This window comes from Parambassis ranga, chromosome 21 (genome assembly GCF_900634625.1).
Source record: "Parambassis ranga chromosome 21, fParRan2.1, whole genome shotgun sequence".
In the NCBI taxonomy this organism is placed as follows: Eukaryota; Metazoa; Chordata; class Actinopteri; family Ambassidae; genus Parambassis; species Parambassis ranga.
The window spans coordinates 16275727-16293865 of record NC_041041.1 but is presented as its reverse complement, the minus strand read 5'-3'; the positions used below and the strand labels follow the sequence as shown (position 1 = coordinate 16293865).

At 40.9% G+C, this 18139-nt stretch overlaps 2 protein-coding genes across 7 annotated transcripts in view; both read right to left on the bottom strand.

Annotated features, from left to right (window-relative positions):
- Positions 1-13989, bottom strand: part of LOC114426254 (nck-associated protein 5-like) — a 42547-nt gene extending 28558 nt beyond the window's left edge. For all 5 annotated transcript variants that reach the window (XR_003669343.1, XR_003669344.1, XM_028393525.1 and 2 more), the window contains exons 1-2: positions 11917-13989; positions 1542-1681 (exon numbers count right to left, since the gene is read on the bottom strand). Coding sequence is in view for 3 of the 5 variants with exons in the window: in XM_028393525.1 (XP_028249326.1) it covers positions 1542-1681; positions 11917-11934 (158 nt within the window). In the remaining 2 variants the exon portion in view is untranslated. The remainder of the gene's footprint in view (positions 1-1541; positions 1682-11916) is intronic.
- Positions 13990-14704: 715 nt separating this feature from the next.
- Positions 14705-17924, bottom strand: ftcdnl1 (formiminotransferase cyclodeaminase N-terminal like 1). Of its 2 annotated transcripts, none has more exons than XM_028393819.1 (5): positions 17788-17924; positions 17007-17227; positions 16481-16636; positions 15698-15886; positions 14705-15390 (listed from the first exon to the last, which is right to left on the bottom strand). In XM_028393819.1, the coding sequence occupies exons 1-5, from the start codon at positions 17856-17858 to the stop codon at positions 14954-14956; spliced, it is 1074 nt and encodes a 357-aa protein (XP_028249620.1). In that variant the 5' UTR covers positions 17859-17924; the 3' UTR covers positions 14705-14953. The 2 variants fall into 2 exon arrangements, with proteins under 2 accessions (XP_028249620.1, XP_028249621.1); XM_028393820.1 differs by lacking the exon at positions 17788-17924 and adding an exon at positions 17500-17776.
- Positions 17925-18139: the final 215 nt, after the last annotated feature.

Genomic DNA, 18139 nt, shown 5'->3' with positions numbered 1-18139 from the left:
GGAGCACTAGCAAATTGCAGTGATTTAGTGTTTGTTGTTGCAGTAACTGATCTATGCAGTATCAGATCTTTCAATATGGAAACATCTAAAATCTCGGAAGTCAGTCAATGAAGTTGTTTTGTAAATAAATTTGGAGATCTTTCAGAGCTTCCTGGGCTCCACTCACACATCCTCAGAGGCCAGCAAGTTGGTATTTCAACATTATATTTGTAGCAACAATTTGTACAAAAGAGAAGGATTTTTTAGATTTGTGTGATTAGTAAGACCACTCTTCCTGATAAATCAACCTGAGCTCACTATCAAAGACTAAAAAAAACCTAATATGTGCTGTAATTTCCCTAAGTATTGGGCAGTGGATTTAATATTGTCTGCATGGCAGGGGGGGAATTAACTTACAGTCACAAATCACCAGAGCCTAATCTCACACCTGGCTGAGCATATATGCAGATGCAATCGAACTTGGATCATGAGGCACTGTCAGGAGCCTAACAGACGGGTGGACATAATGCTTGGTTATTATTTCCCTTTATCACAAGCTGGGAGTGGAGATCAATAGTCAGTGACACTGGGTCACACTGCAAAGGGGTGACATTTCATAACAGGTGTTAGTGCCGGTGGTCCAATAAATCTGAGTATGATGCATTTTTACCCCTCTCTTTAAAAAAAACCAACATCCTCTCAAGTGTTGGCGTCTCGCAGAAGCCCAGGTGTATACTCTGAATTGTCTGTTGCTGAGATGAAGGGGTTGTTAAAGGGGGAACCCTTCTGATACACACTGATGAAAAAAAAACTAGTGGAGTAGTGATGCTCATACTGATTCTGTCACCCATAGTCCCCAAATTACTGCAAAAACTGGACAAAGAGTCCAGTTTTTTATCTTAACCTTATGACACTGAAAAAGACATTTTCCACCGAAATCAGAAGAAAACCTTGTTTAATGTGCTTCAGGGGCAATCTCATTGACTTTAAATGAAAATGAACAACATGACAGCTGCCCAGAAGGGAGGCCAAACTATTGTAATCACCCTCTGGTGGATGGCTGCAGTATCATAAACTCCGCCTCCCCCACATTGGCGTACAGGAAATGGACCCAATAAAAAACTAAAAGTACTTCTCAAATAAATGTTTTCCAGAGGTGGTTTATGGTTTGTTGCCTACTTTAAATGCTTCACGCTGATCTGTCTTCAAATGTTGTTTTTAATGGTCATATTTAATAAATTACTGTTGGCTGAAAGGAGGAAGTAATGTGAGTAATGTTGCAGTCAGCAGCCAATGGAGCTGCCAAGCTACACAAAAGGTTGAGCGATGGGTGTGCACAATGCATTAATGGTGCACAATGGTGGGTTTTTTCCAACATGGCAGCACCTGTGAGGAAAAAATGTTGGCTTTACTTTCATATGATGGGTGGAGTCATGTTGTCATACAGTCAACGAGCTGTTAGCCAAGATTCTACTGTTCATCGGTATTTATAAGCCGTTTGTGTGTTTAACAATGTTGTGTTTGTGCGCACAGTGAGGTTGTTGGTGTGGTGAAGGTGTTACCTGGAGAAGTGCTGCTGCAGTGTCACCATCTGCCGCTCACACTGCTGAGACTTAACCCTCTCCCCTCTCTCCGTGCTCAGATGTTGTTTGTTCTCTGTCTGGGGATTATTATTATTATGGATCAGTCTTGGTGGTTGTAGCTGCAGGGCAGAGGAGTAAACACAGATAGTTTGTTGTTAATCTTGCATTTCATAATCCCACTTAACATTTTAAAATTACAGTACAGTTTGCCAGAAGGTGTTCGAAAAAGAAACAGCACCAGCATGCTGCCTTGTCTTCTCTGCACCTCGCACACTGAAGCTTTGTTACCAGCATCCTTGTTTTCCCCACAGGTGACAGAGTGTGAGTTTAGTCAAACTTTCCACTTGTGACATTTTAACAGGGCCTTTGGGTAATCTGTCAATTTGGAGCCACATTGTATTTATTGTGAAGACATAACGAAAGCTCTGATACTTGGTAATAAAAGTTGTTGTTATTATGACCTATGTCTGGCCCTGTAGGTGATTAGCTGTGAGAATTTGACAGTGTAGCTTCTCTTCCTGATGTGAACAATATTTGTGTCAGCTGCACTCCATGACTGATGACATGACTAAATGATGAAATAGATTTTCAGCATATCACATCTTTCTGGTGCATCAACTTGATGGAAATGTTCTTTAAGAAGAGTTATATAAATAAATAGTTTTTTTTGTTTAGTCATGATAAGCGGGTGTGTTTTTTCTGTCTGCCTGTGCTTAGCCTTTAGCCACAAGTTTGGCTCCCTGTGACTCACTGTAGCCATCAGACAGCATCAGTGCAGCGCTACCATGCAGCCCAGCACAGAAGGGAAACCTGTGGAAGTATGACCCTACAATAGCCATTTGTAATGAGGGTAAGGAGCTTAGAGGTGAAGAGGATGGATCCTGGTCTCTTTTATTTGGACTGATATGAGACCCTAGGGTAGCTTGTGACATTTTCATGGCAGTCCTCTTAAAAGTTGTCCTCACAGGTGTGACATTACCAATACTTCATGTTAAATGAAGGCACAATCGTAATGAGAAAAGCATAAGTGTAACTAATGAAATATGATGGTGAGAGCATGCACAATAGCAGGATAATCATCAGCTAATGAGCCATTATTCATTTGATTGTTCAGGGTTTTGTTCGCTGTGCGATATTAAAATGACTTCTTGCAATGACTTGCAGACTGATAAAAGAGAAGGTTGGAAAACATATTACACAGATGTCAAGACATACATATATCTATGGTGACACCAGACATTACTAAATCATTTAAGCCTAAAGAATAAATCACTGATTAAGTCTTGTGTCTGCCTGTCCTTCAGCCAACAAGAGCCAGTAAACTGTGGATTATCTATGTGTTTTAAATTAAAGACATACGACTGAATTGCTCCCTAAAAATGCACAGCAAGGTTTTTCAGGCCCCCAGGGGAGGAATGCGCATTTTTAGGCAACATTGCTAAGGATGTAATCTTTGAATCAGCACTGCCATCTAGTGCTGCATGCAGTTTCTTACCACAGTCAGGCCCTGCACGGAGGGATCGCTGCACAGCTGCACAGTGTAAAGGGAAATCATTGATCAATGGAAGGTACAGAACATCTACAGTCCTGAAGGAACCATGTGGTGAAATTTTGCAACACATATCAAATAAATTTAAATAAATCATCAAAATAAAGCAAACACATCACACAAAAAGCAGGATGACTCAGGGCTTTTTGCCTGCACCTCTCCAGTGAAATATTTTTTATGGCATTATAACATTATGACAGCAATGTCATAACAGAGGCTATGAGAACACACCACTTTTTGCTAGGAATGCTAGGAAGGGGTGTCATTTTTTATAAGATGTCTGTATAACATTTATTTATATGCACCTTTCTAGACCTATGACTTCTCGAAGAATGATCTAAACCTGTACGGTCCTTTAGGAAACATGTTGTAATTCAATATTTTCAAGAGATGTATAATTATGTATGTCATCATTGTTGCTCCTTATATATAGTGGATTGTGACAGATACAAGGTTTACATCTGACTGCCTTACAGCCTGGTTACTGTACATCTGTCTGCCTATAGGACGTGTAAAACTGCTGAACGCTCCCTTTAAGATGTCTGTTTTTACAATAAGCACAAGCAATAGTTATCCAGCAGATGGAGTTCTTCCTTCATTTCTTAAGTATCTTGGATCCTCAGATTTACATCTCAGCCCCTGCTTGTAGCAAAGGTTTGGGGTGGAAGACATATCTCGTGTCTGTAAACACGCCTGAATGAGAGATGTTATGAGTGAGTTGTTTGCACAGATAGTACTTATCTGATATGAAGATAGTGAAGTTTCTATAGATCAGCCTTTTCTACAGCGACACTACAACAGGCTGCTGTAAGTGCACATCATTGTACAGCCATTACACTGAAGAGTCTATTCTTGGACTCCTTCCTCTGTTATTACACACAGTAACATGCAGTTCTTTGGACAAGATCCCACCAGTCTAAGCATGTAACAATTAGCCAATAGACATCACTTTTGTTTTTTACTAAGTACAAACAGTGATAAGTTCCAGTTTAATAAAGACTCGCAGGCCATAGGAGACTGATAGTAGACTGTTGTTGACAATGACAAAGCTACAGTGTCATTGATTTGAAAAGCACATCATTTTTTACATGTTCTTCCCAACATATCTAATAATGGGAGCAATAGTACCAGTGGAGCTGTGTTTGTATTTCCCCAATGCAGGTAAGCTAGCTCTGTTTTGGTCTTTACCATATTCAGATTGAAATATCTAGCTTAAGCACAGCAGAACTGTTCACTATGATTACTAGCTAGTTGCTAAGTATCTGCATGTGTTTAGCAAAATATAAGGAGAGCACGAAAAGAGGTCAATGTTTCCAGGCCTTTGAACCTAGTGTCCACCTGTCATCTGTATGGTGCATGTCAAACGTGTTTCAGCACCACGGTAAAATGGCTGCGAGCTGATCTTTACCTAAAACTAACCAAGCGGTTTTAATGTGTCGTTTCTGGGGTGGATGAACGTGCCATTCATGCGTGAGGATGTGCTGCACATAAGATAACAGGCCACGGCCAGAGATAAGGGAAGGATGTTGGTGAACAATATTCTCACAGATAACACTTTCTGAGATGACAACCTGTCATAAACGGCACAAAAGGGCATGATGTTGAATGATGATGATGAAGAAATGTGAGGATGGATGGGGCTCAGTCCCACATCAGTTTTTCTTTCAATGTTCTGTCCCAATAGACAATTTACAGCATTAACACTTGGGTTTAGATAAAGATCATTGTTCACATTATCAGACTATTTCATAGCTTTAAACACACACAGGGCAAAGTTCTCTGACTATCTTGACAAAGAGGACAGTGAATTTCATCCTTTTGATTTTTACATGTATTTTCCTGATGGATTTAGTAAATGTAATGCTTAGGATCGAACTTCTCACCACCTGTCTGTATGCTAAGCTGTTATTCTACAGTTCCTTACTTGACACATTACCCCCCCCCCCACACACACACACAAAAACAACTATCCCTCTAAATGTGTTTATGTTTGCTGCATATTTCTTCATCATCGGTTCACTGTTGCTGTAAGCATTCATGCACTGAACTCTTTGAGCCTGAAATAAATCTTCTGTAGACAGAGGGAGATTAGTTGAAATAGTTGCCTGTATGCTGTCTTTAAACTGATGCCTACAGTCTAAACAACTTGAAGTGGATCACCTACACCGCATTATGCATTTGTGATGTAACAAGTTCACTGCACTCCTATTGGATGACATTATTCAGTCAATATTAGTCTTTAGTACAGCTCTTACAAATCCTGATGAGCCACTAAAGCTCTTCATGTTTCTCCTTCTCTGACATTTATTATAGTAAGTCTGATGCATGAGGAAAACAAAGCTATGGTGTGTTTACTCGTGGGCCTTTCAGAGAGGAAAGCTCTCCAGTGTAAATAGTGTAATTACATGTCTTCCTCTTGGGTGGGTGTGAGGATAAATTGGTATAATCAAGGCAGCGGTTGAGCCTCTGGCATTGATGTTGGAATGAATTAGGACAGGGCCTTGCTCAGATTTTGCCCCCTGGGTATATAATGAATACATACTTCTCCCCTGGATCACATCCTGCTGATATAGTGGCGAGCCAGTCTTGTGACTGTACTGAGCAGCTCACTGAGAGCAGGAAATGTAGATTTTGAAATGGAACTGAGTACACTTTGAGACATTAAGTGCAGGCTGGTAACCCAAACATTTTACACAGCCAGAGGCACACAGGCACATTATGTCTAAAACTCTAATCTTTTCCTGCAACCCAGACAAGCCGGTGCTAAATGTATCTCTGCATTATCTTATGATTTTCTTCTCAACTTTGTTTTTTTTTTTTTTTATCTGTGTGCAACATACTAGTCAACTATCTCCTTATATGCCATAGAAGACCAAAACAAAAGAAAGGTGGGCTAAATCTGGCCTGTTGGATTCAAACTAGTCTAAGACTTTTGACTTTGGGGTCCTGTGTGCCACACAGCAGGTTTAATACTCTGCTACTATACTCACTGATCTAGAATAGAATAGAATAGAATATACTTAATTAATCCCTTTGGGAAGGTCCCTTGGGGAAATTTGGGTGAAATTAAAGTCGTGCAGACGCGGGATTGAACCACCAACCTTACAGTTAGTGGACAAGTGCTCTTACTGCGCCACTGAAGCCAAAGGGCTACATCTCTATGAGGCAAAATAACTTGTACCTGTCATCATTACACTGACATGCTCACAACAACATTAATTATTTCACATTTACTCTGTTCTTAATATCATAATGTACAAAAGCATTTAACTTTTGTCTGATGTGTGAAAGACAATGGTCTTCACCAGACAACAAAGTTATTCATGTTACTTAGTTTCACAAAAACAGATCATAGACTGAGCTAATTAAACTGTGACTCTTATGTACCCTGATACGAATTTACCTCTGTCAGCAGAGGGGTGAGGCTAAAATGAGTGCTATTGTGTAGCATCGATCTTTGTGTGCAAACCTTGACTACACTCTGTCTTTTCTGCTGAGACACGCTGTCCCATTTACATGTGCTGATACAGCGATAAACACTCTACAAAGACCTGTGGCCATAGAGAATTCACTATACAACAGAATTAGCACAGCAGTTTATCATGCTTTGTACTTAACTTAGCATGTTAACATTAGCACTTAACATAAAGGCCATTAACAACGCTTATTTTCCACATCACATTCACCATAAACCTAAGACCAAATATTTATTATACAGCTGTCACATATTTCCCGCACTACATCTGAATAATGTAACAAAACTATATGACATTACTTATAATTAGGTCTAGGAATCACACAGGTATGTAGGAATTTGACAGTATTTTCACTGAACTTGACTAAACAAATGTTAAGAATGTGTGGTCTAGAGCTCTGTAGCAATGATCATGTATCATCATTTTTGGCAAAACATTATTATACACTTATATTTACCCAACAACCTTAGGCATACTTTTAGAACTGTCAGCTGCTTGCTATTAATAGAGGAAATATTGGGGGATCACTGAGGTCAAAGAAATCTTCACTCCCAGGGGATTGTCAATGTCTGACTGCAGTTTTTTGGAAATCCATTTAATAAAAAGAGATATTAGTGTGGACATTAACGATGGAACAGGCGAACCAACAAGCCACCAGTAACAACCCTGGAGCCACGCTGTTAGCACCAGTTCAATAATGGTTCAATAAAGATGTGCCGCATGGAAAGTAAACACAAGCATTAACACGTCACAGCTTTAAAAAAAAAACAAAAAAAAAAGTGTGTAGCAAAAACAACAAGGAACAAAAAAAGACTTATAGTGGACATTCAACGGCTGTAAAGTGGTGTGGAGAAAGACATTTACAATGTAGAAGTAATTTGCTTTGTCACTGTCTGATTTCAGGGAAGAAGGTTTTAATTTATCTTGTAAACATGGAAATTTTATGCGTCTTCTCTCCTTTCATTCTACAAATAGTCCTTGGATAGGATATTTTTAGCACAAAGCTATTTTTTATGCATCTTTGATGCTGCAAAAGTCAGTGCATCGCTGTTACCATTCTGTCGCTCCCAGTTCCTAATCTGACTCTGCAGCAAACTTCAATCTTTGATGAAGAGCTATTTATTACAGATTCTTTTTTAATTGAACTTTTTATTTATTCAGGGAATGATTCAGCTTTGCAAATATGCTCTTTCATAGTTCCACTTTGCTCAACAGCTCAGCTCAGACATAAGCCTGTACATGACTGATGCATCGGTAAACTAGGAGATGGTTTGTGCTGCTCTATTTTGAGAAATCCATTAACACAGCATTTTGACTATAACCTGACCCATCATCAGACCTTAAACATCAGACCTTAAAGGGACAGTCCACCCTGAAATCAAATAATTAATAATACAGAGATATTTATTCATTTAAACTGTTTTGGTGTGAGTCGGGAAATCAGCGGTACAGAGTTCTGTCTTCTTTCTAATACAGTGGGACTAGATGGCACTCAGCTAGTGGAGCTCACAGAACCAAGCAAATAAAATTAAAAATTAACAACAATACCTTTTTAGAAATCAGGACCAGGTTGCTCATAAAAGCCCACTGACCTTGTTCTGAGCAAATTCAGTTGCCGGACGTGGACAGAAAAATCACTTATTATTTTACAAAAGCAACTTTACAAACTCTTTTTGATGATGTTACCTAATTTTATGAGCTTTTAAAGAAATCAAGATGTTAAAATTCAATTTTCTGTATACACCGCTCCACGCTAAGCCAGTGCAAGGACACTGAAATTGAAGCAGCTGTGGAATTTTGTGGACAATCTTTATATAAATAAAGCTTGTGTACAGACCTACACATAATTTTCCCCATTTCCATTAATCCCAAAATTACATCCAGACTGTAGCTTTTGCAATGACCATGATTAAAGTTCTGAATATAGGTCTGTTTAAATGCAACATAAATCTAACTATTAAACTTTAATTTAATAATTTAAAATTAAAATGGACCATAACACAGAAAAGTGTGATGTTTGCAATGGGTCAAGAGGCACTTAAATTCAAAAATAGGACAGTCTCAGAGGAAATATAAATCCATGCCACATGGGTGAAAGTCTGAGTGCAGCTGCGTGTGTTCAGGTTGCCAGGTTGGTGACAGATGTTGAAATTGTATGCAGTGTCTGTGTAAATTGTAATTTCATAGATGTTTAAACTGGGGTAACAAAAAACCTTTACATACTGTATGTGTACGACGGGTATTCATAATAAGGTAATTATTATTATGCAAATGATGTTGAAAAACTACAAAATAGAACAAGGACATCATCTGGGTGTTTACTATACATTTGAATACAAAGCAGTAGACAGAAAATTCATATAAAGGATTATTTAAGACAGCACTGCTCACTTTTCACCCATGTTTTCCTGTTTTATTCTGATATCCTCCAACAACATAGCCTGTCCAGCTATTCTTATTTAGACTACAGGGCAGAACAAAGGGTGCAGAATAAACTGCCTCCGGATGCATTTGGATAGACATACAACCAATCAGAGTGACAACCAGACTGTATCAACACAAAACACCTGAAATTCTGTGCAGTGGTGTATGTATGTATTTTGCTATAAAAACTTGAAAATATTATATTATTAGTAATTCTGCAATTATTCATCGCATAAAGCCCGCCCCATTTCATATAAGCAGTTATGATTGGTATGATGATTGAAAGTGGAGTTGGCTATGAAAGGTAGAGATTTCAGAATGTGAATTTCCAGTGTGCATGGGTATGGCTGGTCAGCCTACCAATGATAGCCTTTTCTGTCAAAACCTTTCTTTAACCTTTAGGCTACAGTTGACCCCTTTTTTGTGGCTGCACAATGCCCCCATCCAGTTTCCCAATCAAATGCATTAGACTATCTGCTTCAATGCGCCAAATATGGAATACATGCAGCCACAATGGTCATCCCCTTGCCCTGAGCGACTGTACATCCACTCCTGTTTAAAGGCTTTTTCTACATCAAGGTCAGGGCAGCCATGTTGCTACAATAACACTTCACATGTCTTTTCCTTTTGAATGGGGCCATTGACTTGAGTGTATGGAGGAGATGCAGTAAGTGAGGCTGGATGGAGTGATGCAGCTTACTTAGTATAATATGATAAGAGATGCTAAATCTGATACAATACTGATCAATGAATCAATCAATGAATCCAATACTTTGACCTATGACAGTTAGCCCACAGCTGATATGGTAATGCCATCATGCAAACAGTTGCTCATACAGACACATATTAGCTACAAAACAGCATAGAAATGATTCATTTTGGATTATTTTGGGGGCGGCACAGATCAGTGGTGCTACTGCTGTCTCACAGCAGGAAGGTTTCTGGTTGAAATATGGCTGAGGCCTTCCTCTTTGGATGGTTGCCCCATGACTGTGTGGGTTTTCTCCAGCTTCCTTTCACAGAATAGGCTTATTAGGGACTCTAAATTTGCCGTAGGTGTGGCTAGTTGTTTGTCTCTCTATGTTAGACCTGTGATAGGCTGGCAACCTGTCCAGGATGTATGCTGCCTTTGCCCAGTGACAGCTAGATAAGGATGGATAGATGTTTATTTTGGCCAACTTTGTCTTTCTTTTAGGCTTATTTTTACCAACATCTTTTAGCTACTAATATTACCACATAATTTGTCCCGCTATGCTATCCAGTGTTTTCACAGTTTTTATCGCCAACTGTGTCTACTTGACACTCAGGCCCAGCAGGTAGTGTACAGTGCATTTTGGGGTGAGAACAGTTACTTGCTGTGGCTAAAACCATGAGAAAACATTACAGTTGAAAGTAAGATGTGCCACACTGCCATACATAACTATAGTCAGCTACCACCGCATATTGTTTATAGCTATGAAGAATTGACAACATGAGATTAGCCAGACACTGGAAAACACTGCTCCAAACTCACACTTCCATCCACTGAAAGAGAAAACACTATACACCACACTGAACAGCCAAGAGCAGAAAAGTGAATAAAATGTCAGTCACTCACTAAAAATACCAGATTTCACTGTGTCAAAGGATTATTTTAGTGCCCTAATTGTAGCAATGTGTTAACATAATGCTTACCTGAGGCCACTGCCGCAGGTGGTGTGAGAAATACAGCCTTAAAGCAACATTTAGTACTCAAATTATACAAAATGATAGTTGCACATGTAGAGAGTAGAACTAGAGAAACATTTCCATTAGGTACAATTCACAGGCACCACTAGAACTGATGATAGGATGATAGGAACACCTGCTGCATTTTGTGGCACTGAATTATTACAGACTGCTACCAATAAATACTGTTATCTGGTAATTATAGCAGCACGTGTGTAAAATAAACACATTGTGTATGTTGTCAGAATGAATCTAAAAGCCTAACATTTCTGTAATCCTGTGTTCACTGTCGTTCTGTTGGATGCTGGATCTTTGCAGCTGAATTGGTTACAGGTGACCAAATATTTTTGGATTCTTCTGTACCATTGTGTCTGTTAAAGTATCAGAATAAGCTAATAATGCAGTTAATATAAACCGTTGATAATAAATAAACAATACAAATAAAGCTTCCTGTGTTTTGGCATCTTTACAACCTACTGTAGTAGGTAAACAAAGTCACTGGAATTAAATATGTCTTATCATATTCAGGCGGATTAAGCAGCTGAAGTCAGCATCCTGCACTCACCATCATCAGATGGTCTTCTATTGACCTCTGTCTGACTTCTGTTCACCGTGTCTGACCTCTAACCACGTGACCCCCTCTATGGTTTATGCCAATGTGTTATGTGTCCTAACAACTAGAGATTTTGAATAAAATTACACTTAACTGCACTGACCAGACTGAGGGGAAGCTATGTCTAATTTGGTTTTGTCTGACTGCTTGAGCTGAATAAAATCACTTTCTCTGTCTCTTAAGAAGAACAAAAAGCTTAGTGTGCTCTGTGCCCATCATTCCAGCACATTGAAGCCAAGAGCTTTCACAATGCAAAAGGACTTTAATACATTATTTATCCAGGTCGCAAGTGCCTGTGCCATCCTAGCCTACTTTCCTTGGTACTTTGGGGGGAAGTGCAGTTACTTGTTGCTCACCATGATATCTCCCAGGTCATGTATTATACATGCAGCTATTCTGCACAGTGCATGCATACAATATAGCATTCAGTTCATCATCACAGCCATTAAAAACCTCACATTTTTTAGATGGTCGGGCATGCTTAAAAGATTTTAGGTCTATCTCGATAGTGATTTGCTACATATAAACCCAACATAACAAAAGCCATCGGTGTGACATTAAGAGTGCAGGTCAGAGCATCCTTACCCCGGTTGCTGTGTGCATCCACAGAGACAGATGTCAGCAGAGGCAGCAGACTGCACGGTGTCCGCCAAGGTGTAGCGCATGCCTTGTTCACATCACATTGGCAGACCACTTGAGAAGCAACACACAGCGAAGAGCCACAGTTCCACAATCTGGGTCAGCAACGCTACAGACATCCTTATGTAGAAGAAGGTAGCCACTGAGGGGAGCGCAGACATCACAGGCCCACATGGATACTAGCATCCAGCCACAGTCGCATCCTCCGTCTGCAGCTACTTTGGATCCAGATGTGATGAATTCCACTGAGACTCAGACAAAAGCAAATCCATCAATTTCTCTCACGTCCACACACAAAAAGCTTTCTGCCGCTGTAGCAAGCATCGCAGTCTCACTGAGTCTGTCTCCTCCTCCTCTCCCTGCCTCTGCCTAATTCACTGCTTTACCGCTCTATTTCTGTCTTTCTGTGATGCTCACCCATATTTCCACTTCACTGCTCTCTCTCTCTCTCTCCCTCTCTAATTCTCAGCTGTGTCTCAGCGCTGCGCTCAGCCTGTGCCCAGAGGATGTTGAACATGTGTTCAGGGTGGGGGTTGGGGACTGCTGACTTCATAGGTGGCATGCTTACTCCTCACACCGATAGGTTAGGGAGGATGGCACAGTGTGCTTGCATTCTGGACGTTTAACTGGCAGTCGCATAGAGATAAAATCTGCTCTGGGATTGTGTTTCTTGTAAATGCTGCTATTTTTGAATCGAATGCGAGTGGCCGTCGTGGATGAGATTAATGGTTGTGATTAACCACCATGCTGCACTGCTTGGAAATCTGTGTGGTAAATAAGTAAAGAAGGAAAAGATTGCCAAGTGGGCTGTGATGAAAAATAGCCCTGCAGGACTAACAAAAGGAGTACAACAAACACTACAGCCTCAGAAATTATAAGCATAAGAGTATGTTTGTTCCTCAACACTACTGCCTTTCTGGACAAACAAGAGACATATCTATCTACATTATACGAGCATAGGGGAAGGGGGAGATGTGGGAAGTGGAGAAAGGGAGAGAAGGGAAGACAGAGAAAGCAGCAAGAAAGAAAGGGAACAGAGAGCTTTGGAATATTTATAGAAGGCTGGAGACTGATGTAAAGAAATAAGCTCCTCTATTTCCGTGCTATGACACAGAGTCGCATCTCGGATGATACGCTGTCAGGCTAAGTCATATCAAAGACATCCAATGGTGCTTCTGCAGCAAGGATGCACATTTACTGCAGCAGCGGCATCGTACAGAAAACGTGTCTTTATATCAAGCGGATCACACACACAATCACACTAAGATGTGGATTCAGGCTTCAGTGGTGTAAGTGTTTCTTAAATGGATACAGAGATATGCAGGAAGTGCACTTAATCAAGCAAATGATGGTCTTGTGACAATCATAAGTGCCAGTTGATGGAATCACACCACCAATGAGGCTACATGGGAGGGGGAAGGAGGACATGATGAGAGTGGATGCACATAAAACTGGGTGATTATATTCATAGTCTTCATATTCTTGGGCAGTGAGGTGCATCTACTGTTGAAATTAAAATCTTTACTGCTAGCAGAAGGAAAATTAGTCAAAATGATTTTTAAAGCTAGACATGATCTTGCTTGCGAATTTAAAAATATTTGTGCGCACGTCTGTGTGTGGAGACCAGGATACCTTTGGGCTTATGCTGTGACCTAGATTAGGCCTTCATGCTTCCAGGCCTGGCAGGCTGAGTGTATGCATGTGTGTGTGCGCCATCCATAGAGTAAATGCGTACATGTGAGTCTAGATACAGAAGAGAAAGGAAGATTGCACAGTGTGTACGGGTAAAGAGCTGTTTGCCTGAAATGAAGCTGCATGGCTGCTTGTGTGTGTAAGAGCCTCAGCTGGATGCCATACAAAGAGGTGAATGTTCACGTGGTAGGAAAGCTTATGCAAAGAAGTGCACACACATTGGTGAAAATTGCACAGCTTCTGCCACAAAGGGTGACCTTATGTAATATATAATAAAATTAAAAATTAAAATTACACAGCAGAATGAAAGGAGAGTAAATTCACACACTGATGCTAAAACACTGCAACTGCACTGAGTGTTTTGAATCAGTTTGTGTGAAAAGCTTAACAGCTAAACACCATGAAGATTAAGCAGGAAACTAAACATCATGCTTCAACGTGTTTTGGCTTTTAATCCGACCCCTCCTATAATGCGTCATCCTTAGTGCAAGTTATTATTACCTAAAGACTCGATCTATATATCACCCTTACCCCATGAATGTGCTGCGACTGGACGCATTATGTTGGCCTTATGTAAGAAATGAGTGGAATCATCTCGCCCCAGTTAATTCTTGACCTGTCCTCTGGCCAAATTCTCCGTCATGTTAATAAATAGTTAAGAAGCTTTCACTGTATATAAAAATGTACAAGACAGCATAGGATGTTCATCCAAATGCTGCCAATGCACTGGAGGTTTCTCTAAGATCTGTGAGTTGTGATAAAAATAGCTGTTTCTCACACAAATGGTGACTCTCCCACAGAGTCATAAATGGTTTGGCCTGATGGTGGAAAATGATGGGAAAGGACTTATCAAGAAGAGGACTCAACAGTAAACACAAGTGTCCCATTTGTTCCAAACAGGAAATGACATCCACACACGCAAAAAGTGCAAATTCCACTGTGGAGGATGATATGGTGGGATTCAATGTTACTCATGGTTGTGTACAAAAAAAAACATAATAGGAAAAATCTTACTGCATGGAACAAAAGCACTGAGCAGACAGCTGTGTGGAAAAGTGTATTTTAAGTAAAAATGTGTCTCTTCCACTTTGAAAACAAAATTCAAAATTCAAAACACTATTTGAATTATGGGATTAGCAGCAATTATTAATATTAAACAATTCCATGCTAACATAGGGAGTAGTAGCCTACTTGAGCATGTTGTGTGTTTTAGTCTTCTTGCTAAATTACCAGTCACCTCCTAATGGGTAAAAGAAGCCATTTTGTTCCAGTGGTTTTGAAGGTTTGCTCTTCACATGCGTATCTTGCGCTGCTCCTTCCAGAATTCAGCAATCCCTTGAGACAGTGCAAACTCGGCTAAGGCCCTGCACTCATGGGGGGTGAACCCCACCAGAGCGGTGGCCTTTGTGCTGACCCCCTGCCTCCCGGCCAGCTCAGCAACTATTGAGGTGATGAGTGAGGCTGGAACATGACAGTATGGCTGACCGTCAACGCTGAAACGTGGCCACGGTTCACCTGTACTCAAGTCACTGGGTGGGTTCCCTTTCACACTTTCTACATTGCAAGCAATTTCCACAGCACCCTCATGTGGCAAGGCCAGCACCTGCACACCAGGCAGGCCCCCGGGGGTGGACTCTCTGATGGCTGTGGCAATGCTGCGGCCTATGGCGATGTCCTGGGTGTCAATCGTGACATTGCAGTTCATGACGTATGCACTGGCCCCGACACCTGCAGAAAGTCACACATATTCTATATGTATATATGTGTGTAAGTATGGACCCTCAAAGGATATGTCATTGTATATGGATTTGTAGTATTCACTAAAGGTTGGCTGACACTGGAATGGAATCACACTGTCGGGTTTACTGCAGATGTTGATTATGCTGCTTTCTCCCAGATGAGCTCTCAGTAACAAAGTTTGGCCTGACAGGACTAAGGTGAATTGGTAATACCAATGATAATCTGTCTGTACCATTACACAGTTTGAACTATAGACTTTTTAACATTTATCTTCATTAAATTGCAGCTCTGTTACCTGTGAGGCCGAATCGTTTCTGTGGCTGTGGCCCTATGTCAGGACTGATTGTCTGCAAGTCTGGAGTCTTCTTGAACCAGCCCATCTCCTTCCTCCTGTGCGCCAACCCCCGCTGTAAAGGGGAGTCCGCCCATCCAAACAGGAAGGCACTGGTGCCCTGGACCCTCTCTGTGAGTCCCTGAGCCACAGCTGAGCCAGAGTGAGAGCACAGACATGTTACAGCTGACCAGCGAATGGGACACGTGTCATCACATGCCCACAATCTCACAAATATGGTAGCAATAAGAGCGTGACAGACTAAACACACCTGAGGGGATGCATCGCAGTCAGACGGAAAAATACAGACACATGGAAGGCTTGTTACATGCATGCGTAAATACAAGGCTTGTTAGTGAGTTTGCCAATTATTATTCTGCTATCACACCACGCAGATTAGCATAGAGTGTGCACACTTCAGGCACGCAGGCCACATGCTGAGCTGCTGCTCATTATCAGTGAGTCACATGGCCGCTAAGTCAGCTGGTAAACTGTGAAACTAATCAGCAGTGCAGGAAGCAACAGAGGATGTCACATCATCACTAGGCATGATCCAAAACACACTATGGAAGAGCTCATTAGGGTGTATAAACACACAGTATATAAGGAAAACAGAGGCAGCTGAACTGCATGCAACAATACAACCGTAAAGGTATGTATGACCATATGCACACACACCATAAATAGAATACACAAGAAGTGCCTGAAAAGCTAATGAACGCACACACACAACCAATGACATCTCACCCCGAGCCTCTTTAGCACAGTCCTCAGCTCCAACCTCCTCTCCCAGGGGGTAGATGGGTATGAGGTCAACTGCACCCATACATGGGTGGACCCCCACGTGAGTGTGCATGTCAATGAGTCCACATGCTTTCTCACACGCTGACAGAACGGCCTCCCCTGCAATACATCAAACATACTCTCACAGCAAAGGCCTGATGTGTTGGTGAGAACCATCTAAAAAAAAGGTGTGAATGCAGTGCTCTGTTTCCTGCTTGCTGTGTTACAATTGTCAGAAGGTTGTGGTTCAGGCTCAGCATTCTATAAGATAAACTTTTCATCAGGATTTTTACCAGAAAAAAATGTTCTCTCCAATTTTGTGTTTAAATCCTTGACAAAGCTTATTAAAGGATGTTTTCCTCTCAGAGGATTTGAGAACAGTGACTGAATCCCCAGCGTAGCAGCATCACATCGCTAGCAGCTGACTCAGTCTGTCTCTCCGGAGCAGCAGAATGAATAGAAATGTTTTACATGCCACTGAGATACTTACCGATGGAGTCGATATTGGCCACAATAGTGATAACAGAGCGGTTGTAGTCAGGATCATTAAAGATGTTGAGCACTGTGGTCCCCTCTCGTCTAACACCTTCTGTGTTGTATAATGCCGCCTTGGCAACAGTCTCCACCAGGTCTTTCCTGCGAGCCTCAGATACATTGAGAAGACACGCCACCAGTCGTCTGCCCAGCGAGGCCATGTTTCTGCAAAAGCAACTAAACAGAAAGAAATACTACATGAAGAGCACCCACTAGACTTAAGGAATGTAACCACGATGAAGACATTTAAAACAAATACAACAGCTGACTATTAATTAAAGCTTATGTCTTGTATGCAGTTTATTGTTGTTAATGTTAGAAAACCTAATAAATATATTGCTGTATAAGTATATAAGTATTATACAGTGTCATCTTCATGTGCCTTTTGTCGCATAAACACAAGGGTATCACATGACTGCTATTGATTAGGTGCTGGTGCAGGACTTTACCTTGCAACTGATGAAGAAAGTCTTTATATGCCAGGACTGAGACTGGTAAATGTACAATTTACGTGCTTTATAAACTATTCTTCAAGTGTTGCAACACTGGACAATGTGTGGTGGGAATATTAAGTAGAGGGCTGCTTTATCTCTGTGTCAAAACAGGTCAAAGTCCAACCTGGTCAAACATTTTATCTGGGGCACGCTAGCTAACAGTTCAGTGGCATACTTGCGTAGAATATAACATTGTAGACCACGCATGGGAAACACAAGTTCTGGTTTCTGTGTCATACACACCAGCGACAACGCTCCCTTAGCGTAACTCCTGATTCTACACGTCCGTCTTCCTCCACGGAAAACGTACACATGCGGACATTAGTGTGTTTCGCTAGTTTACTTTAGTGCAAGATAGTTCACTCCTGTTACCCCCAAACAACGGGACAAAACCGGAAGTACATGGGAGGTGATTATATGAGGGCGATGAGGGAAAAAAACAGAACGTTGGCAGGTCACAAGTAAAAAAAACAAATTTAGGAGAAGACGTCGTGATGTAGAGTAACGACCTTTATTCTGAAAAATAATGTTTCTAATGGAGAAGCAAAATAATTTTATTCATCCCCTTTTACGACTGTGAAACAGTGATGACGTA

Coding starts and splice junctions, on each gene's coding strand:
- ftcdnl1 (XM_028393819.1), bottom strand. CDS start 17,858: ATGTGTACGTTTTCCGTGGAGGAAGACGGACGTGTAGAATCAGGAGTT. Junction 17,228..17,787: donor CTAAGGGAGCGTTGTCGCTG/GTGTGTATGACA, acceptor CTTTCTGTTTAG/TTGCTTTTGCAGAAACATGG. Junction 15,887..16,480: donor CTGTGCTAAAGAGGCTCGGG/GTGAGATGTCAT, acceptor ACTCTGGCTCAG/CTGTGGCTCAGGGACTCACA.